The sequence below is a fragment of the Gossypium arboreum genome, chromosome 10 (genome assembly GCF_025698485.1).
Source record: "Gossypium arboreum isolate Shixiya-1 chromosome 10, ASM2569848v2, whole genome shotgun sequence".
NCBI lineage: Eukaryota > Viridiplantae > Streptophyta > Magnoliopsida > Malvales > Malvaceae > Gossypium > Gossypium arboreum.
The window spans coordinates 969,760-976,049 of record NC_069079.1 but is presented as its reverse complement, the minus strand read 5'-3'; the positions used below and the strand labels follow the sequence as shown (position 1 = coordinate 976,049).

At 32.8% G+C, this 6,290-nt stretch overlaps 2 protein-coding genes across 2 annotated transcripts; one reads left to right on the top strand and one right to left on the bottom strand.

Annotated features, from left to right (window-relative positions):
* The first annotated feature begins 369 nt into the window (after positions 1 to 369).
* On the top strand, positions 370 to 2,701 carry LOC108487074 (uncharacterized). The gene is made up of 2 exons (XM_017791302.2): positions 370 to 880; positions 2,031 to 2,701. The coding sequence occupies exons 1-2, from the start codon at positions 598 to 600 to the stop codon at positions 2,405 to 2,407; spliced, it is 660 nt and encodes a 219-aa protein (XP_017646791.1). The 5' UTR covers positions 370 to 597; the 3' UTR covers positions 2,408 to 2,701.
* A 1,688-nt stretch (positions 2,702 to 4,389) lies between these two features.
* LOC108488486 (mitogen-activated protein kinase kinase kinase 18-like) lies at positions 4,390 to 6,000 on the bottom strand. Its single transcript, XM_017792759.2, has one exon. It carries the CDS (start codon positions 5,867 to 5,869, stop codon positions 4,529 to 4,531), a length of 1,341 nt encoding a protein of 446 aa, XP_017648248.1. The 5' UTR covers positions 5,870 to 6,000; the 3' UTR covers positions 4,390 to 4,528.
* Positions 6,001 to 6,290: the final 290 nt, after the last annotated feature.

Here is a 6,290-nt window from a genome sequence, read left to right as displayed (position 1 = left end):
GTATAAATATTAAGGTTAAATTTGTTAAATCAGAATAAAATGGGCGAAATGTGTAAATGTTATGAGTTAAATTTATTTAATCAGGACAAAATTGACAGAATGTGTAAATTTTAAGGCAAAATTTATTATTATACTTATAAAACTATGAGCATTTTACGAAAAAGATTAAAATTACGATTAATTGTCTTAGTTGCTCACTTTCAAAGTTAACAAGAATTAAATTGTTTTAATTTTTTGATATAGACTGATTTGCTTAATATCAAAATTAAGAGGGACTAAAGAAGTCTTTTTACCAAGAGAAAAAAAAAGAAGAAAGAAATCAAATAAACTAAAAATTAAGGGACTTTTTAGAAAAATAACTAAAATACTTAAAGATCAAACTCGACGTTACGACCAAAGATTCAACTCCTTTTTATTTCATTGCCTTGCTTCTTCTTCTTCTTCTTTAAGCTCTCAAGCTCACACTGGTTCCATACAAATTCACAATATTTAACTTTCAAACCATTCAATTAAGCAAAAAAGCAAAGAATTTGACCTTTTTTTTCTTTAATTTTGACCCTTTTTCTCTGGATTCGTAAAAAAAAGGGAATTTTAAAGATGTTTCAGTTATTGTTCTTGGTGATATTCTCCGAGATGGCGGTGATCATGGTATTGTCGTTCAAAACACCGCTAAGGAAGCTGACGCTAATGGTTTTGGATCGGGTGAAACGGGGACGGGGACCGTTGATGGTGAAGACAGTGGCGGCAACGATAGCGGTAGTGATGATATCGAGCGTTTACAGCATGATGATGATCCAGAAGCGGTGGATCGATGATGGATCGGCTAATCCGACGGAACAGATCCTTATGGTCAAACACCTTCTCGAAGCTACTCTAATGGGTAAATTAGTCCTTTTCTTCAAAATTTTCGAATCTAAGCTGCTTTTTTCATTGCTGGATTTTTATTTTTATTTTTCACTTTTGTGCGGGAAATTAATTTGAGATTCAAAATTCATGTAGAATCTATTATTAGTGGTAGATTACGGCAGAGTGAAAAAAATTATGCGATAATTATTTTTAAAAGAATTATATAAAAAATAAAATATTAAAAATTATGATCTACGATGCTCATAGTAATAATTTTTTATAAAAATAATGAAAATGAGTTTTAATAATTCTGCTACTGAGTTAGGTTTTTGACTAATGGGTGACAGTAACTTAATCTCACAATTAAGGGAAAAGTATAGGTTATTATTAGGGAATCTATAATTTTTGGGGTTTGAATTTGTAATTAGGTCCAATATAATATTTATATTATTTTTTATTTTAATATCTAAATTTGATATTTAGATTCATTTTAATCTTTGAATTTAGAGCTTGACAAGATTAGTTGATATTACTAGTATTATTGGAACATGATTGGATTACTTCGTAGCCACACCAGTTGGACCACAAACCGGTTGGTCCAAACAAATGGGTTAAACCAATTGAACTGAAAACGGCTCGAAATCAGTAAAAATCGAAAACTGAGTAAGGAACAGTAGTTGAATATGTTGAGCTAGTTTAATAATTTTTTAATAAAAAAATTAATTGATTGACTAATTATTATTGGTTTAGTAGATGAATCGATCAAACTGCTTGAATCAGAAACTAGTGGTCTAATTGGCTTAACCACCAGTTCGGTTATTAGAACATTGTATGTGACACTCTAAAATTGTACCACGTTATTATTTGAAATTTTATATAATTAAAAAAGAAGAAAAAATAACCCTCTTAAATCTTATTAATATTACTTTTTTCAACACCTCAAATTCAAGTTGTTTATGCTATAGGTGGCTAGATTGATGGAATGATCTGATTAATATGATACTGTTACTAGAACATTTTAAAGTTTAGGGTCTAGTTTAGAATATGAGTGAGAGTTCAGGGATGTTGTGTATATATATTTTGGCGATTAGGGACGTTGTAATTGTGATCTTAAGTGTTGGCAAGTATGTTGGTTCCTACTGCACCATTAACTTCTATTTTCATTGTTGGATACCTTATTGCAGGGGGAGTACTATTCCTAGCACTGATGATAGACAGATTGCACCATTATATCCGAGAACTTCGGATTCGAAGGAAGAGCATGGAAGCTATCAAGAAACAGGGTCCTGAGGATGGAAAGTCGGGTGGCTCCGACAAAGTTAAGGCCTTGGAGGGAGAAGTAACTACCCTGCAGGCAAAATTGAAGCAGCTAGAATCCGATCTCGAAACAAAGACAAAAGAAATGGATGCTGCAGACGCTAATGCAGTTGCTTTAAGGAAACAGTCCGAAGGTTTTCTTCTCGAGTATGATCGGTTACTCGAGGAGAACCAAAACCTTCGGAACCAATTGGAATCTTTGGAACAGAGTCCGTCGCGTTCGGGGAATAAGAAGAATACTTGAGGAAAATGAGGACCTATGGTAAATTTTCTTTTTTTAAGTTTCATTATCATTTTTAATATAGTTATGCAATGGATTTGTGGGTTGCAGCAGTTTAGTTTATATGATTCATGTATGAGTTTTCAAGTTTTTTAAGTGTGGACAGAAAAAAAATACAAAGAGAAAGAGAAAAAAAAAAGTTAGAGAAATTAAGCCTCTTTGTGTATTTTTTTGGGTTGATGTGTATGATTTAAGTAGGAATTAAAATGTTGAATGGATAGTTTTTTTACTTGATATATTGATAAACATTAGTTTTAAGGTTTTGGGTTTCATTTAATAAGTGAAAATTAAAATATCCGAAATATCACTTTATTGTTAAATTAATGATGTGGGTTTGAACGCGCTGGAATACATCATCTTTTTATTTATGGAGGTGGGGAGGGGCTATGAGTATTCTTAAGTATTGTATTAAAAAGAGTAGATATAATTAAATTACTTTTTAAGGCTTGAACTTTGTAACTATTTACATATTATGGCATGAATTTTTTTATTTAAGTTAATCTCTAAATTTAGTAATTGTTTCAACATTAGAATTTGGATATTTTTGTCCAATTTAGTTCTAATATTTTCTAGGAAAATCTTAAAGTTCAAGTCTTAATATGAGAATAATTGACAAATTCAAGGATTAATTTGGACAAAAAAAAAGTTCAAGCTTCAATTTAAGATTAATTGTCTAGTTCATATTCCAATATGAGAACAATTATCAAGTTTAGAGTCTAACTTGGATAAAAAAAGTTCAGGCTTCGATATGAGAATTGTTGTCAAGTTCAAGCTCTAAACAATGATTTAGCCCTTAAATAATTGGATTATTGGAAAAAGGATTAAATCACATTTTAGGGCTTAAACTTGGTAATTTTTCTCACATTGCGACTTGAACTTTTTCTAGTCTTAGTTAAGTTCTAAACTTGACAATTGTTTTCAAAACTTGAACTTTTTTTGTCTAAATTAATCTTTAAATCTTAATTTGAAAATAATTATTTAAGTTCAAAAATTAACTTAAAAAAAAATTCAAACTCCAATTTGAAAACATCTTTGTAACCAAATTCAAACACTAAATTATTAAAACTCGGAAAAACTCAGAAATGGATAAATTTGTTCCAGCTATCAACCTCTCAGAGTTGGCAGACATTAATTAAACCTACAATTTACAAAGGCTACATTCTACAATACTTGTAATAAAAACAGAGCCTTAACACGGTTTCTACACATAATTTACTTTGAAATGAGACTGCCTGCAAGCCTGTAAATAGCAATCACAACAATAAATGTTTCAAACTTTCTTTCCTACTATCTTTAAAGATGCTGCTCATCGGTTCCAAGTTCGAATATGCAAATTAAATGTTTCAAACTGTCAAAAATTAATGTTACTCTCAAGTCCTCAATTTCGATATTGAGTATCGAAAGTGAACAATTAAGAATAATTTATCGTAATATCTATTTCTTTTATCAATTTATTTTACTTTTGATTAGTATAAATAGTTCTCATTGTTTATATATTTATCAATTATATCCTAATTTTTAAAACTATATAAATTAAACCATATATTTATTTATTCTATCAATTTGTTCCTGATTCTAAATTTCTTAATATTAGATAATAGTTAAATTTGTTGATTCTTTTTTAGAATCAAGACCAAAATGAAAGAATTTGTAAATATTGAAGGTTAAATCTATTCTTATACCAGTTAAAAGTAGGATAAATTGACGGAAAAAATAAATATTGTGATTAGTTATCTTTAACTGCTTATTTTAGAAATTGATAAGCATTAAACTATTTCATTTTTTTAAAGGGACCAATTTACTCAATATTAAAATTGAGAGGGACTCTAGAGATATTTTTACCAAAATTAATCGCCAACTACTAAGCATTAAGATCAATATCAACTTAACTATACTCACAAATTAAAAGTTTCATCTTCGGATATTCATAAATTTCATCATTCTTAACCGCATCATCAACCACACACAAATAGATCTCATCATTCTTAACCGCATCATCAACCACACACAAATGAACGCACTCTACATAATGAGAATATCAATAACCGATTGATCTACGTAAGATCAATCGGTATCCTTTCATGTTTAAGGATGTGGGTTTGGATCCATAAAGTTGTATTTTGAATGTGACAAAACTTTGAAGGACTTATGAATCAATAAATATGAATTTAGAATCCCAATAACTACAAGTGGTAAAATTTCATTAAAAGTATATCTATCATTACAGTAATTCAATTTCGTACATAAGATAAAAGTCACATATTTGCATGCCATGAATGAACTTGTTTTACACCTACTCTCAAAATTATTACTAGTTTTTTGCCCACTAATCTCTAAGTCTAAGCCATAATCGTCATTCATGTGAGGTTCATCCACATTATTACTGCTAACCCACGCTTCTTCTTCTAAATTACCATTACTTCTAACAGTTACCCAATTTTCATCACAATCCCAATTAGGCATTTTCAAAGAGAAAACCAGATCGTCTTCAACCAATAGCTGAATCCTTTTCATCAAACACTTGCTGGGAAAACATGGTTTCTTAGAAAGAATCTGATTTGTATCAATTTCTTCCATTGAATCCCATAATTGTCGATTCAATACGCTGGTGGGTGTCTCAGATTGAGACCCATCTCTTCCATTTACTGCAAATTTCGATTCATTCACGAACTCATGAGCTAGAAGTTGAATTACAGACCATCTTTCAAAAGGGTTTCTTTTTAAACACTTGGTTAAGAAATCCTTTGCTTGCTTCGAAATATTATTGGGTATTTCAGGCAGATCAGATGAGAATCCGATTCGGTATAAGGCCGATAATGGGTCATCGACGTCAGGCCATGGGGCTTTTCCGGTGACCATCTCGATAACCGTACACCCAAGCGCCCATATGTCAGCTGGGAACCCTTGTTGTTCCCCACGCGCCACCTCCGGTGCCATGTAAAGAGGCGTACCGGAAACTGACGACGACACTCCATTAACTCGCTTAGCACAACCCAAGTCGGCGATTTTCACACCATCATCGTCGGTGACCAAAATATTCCGGCCCTTGATATCACAATGCACAATCCCATTACCGTGAAGAAACCGGAGACCCAATAAAATCCCGCGAGTGTAAGATCGGACCGTCGCCTCGTCCAGGCCACCACCGTGCTTTTCAATCGCATCCACGACGGTGCCCTTCGGCGCGTATTCCATGAAAAGATTATACAAAACCTTACCATTTTCCGATGAAACGTCGCACCCTTTATAAGCTACGACATGGGGACAGCTTAATGTAGACAGAATCCTCTGTTCCCTTTTAAGAGATTCAGCTCGGTAAAGCTCAGAGGACTTAACGGCAAATACATCACCCGAGTAGTTATCAGTAGCGACGAAGACGACGGCGGTGGAGCCACGTCCAATTGTTCTGCCACGTGTCCAGTCCATTTTATAAAAAAAAAAGAAAAAGAAAAAAAAGAAGAAGCTTGAATCTTTGTGAGTTGAATGGTGTGAGTATTTATATGCAAAATCTTTGTGGGTTTAGTTAGGTAAAGGTTTTAGCTTTAATCGCAATAAGAAAAAAAGGTCATTTTTTCCATGGCCAATGGGCGGCCGCCTTTCTCTTCATGTTGTACCGACAATGATCCACGTGGCAAAAGGAGAAGCTTTGGCCGACTGGACGGCGGATTTGCTTACAATGCTTAGCTTATAGCCAGTTAAGCAATGAATCATGTAGTGGCACGTGGTAGGTGAGTTGGCAGAATGGCCTGTATTTAAAAGTTGGTCTTTGGTGCAGATACAATGGCCACCTCAAGATGTTGGCCCTTGCTTATAGTAGTTACCTACTTTTAGGTTAATTTCACTAATA

What these genes read in the sequence shown, in the direction of transcription:
- LOC108488486 (XM_017792759.2), bottom strand. Translation starts at nt 5,869, where the DNA reads ATGGACTGGACACGTGGCAGAACAATTGGACGTGGCTCCACCGCCGTC.
- LOC108487074 (XM_017791302.2), top strand. Translation starts at nt 598, where the DNA reads ATGTTTCAGTTATTGTTCTTGGTGATATTCTCCGAGATGGCGGTGATC. An exon ending in TCTCGAAGCTACTCTAATGG is followed by an intron (nt 881 to 2,030) that starts GTAAATTAGTCC and finishes ACCTTATTGCAG; the next exon opens with GGGGAGTACTATTCCTAGCA.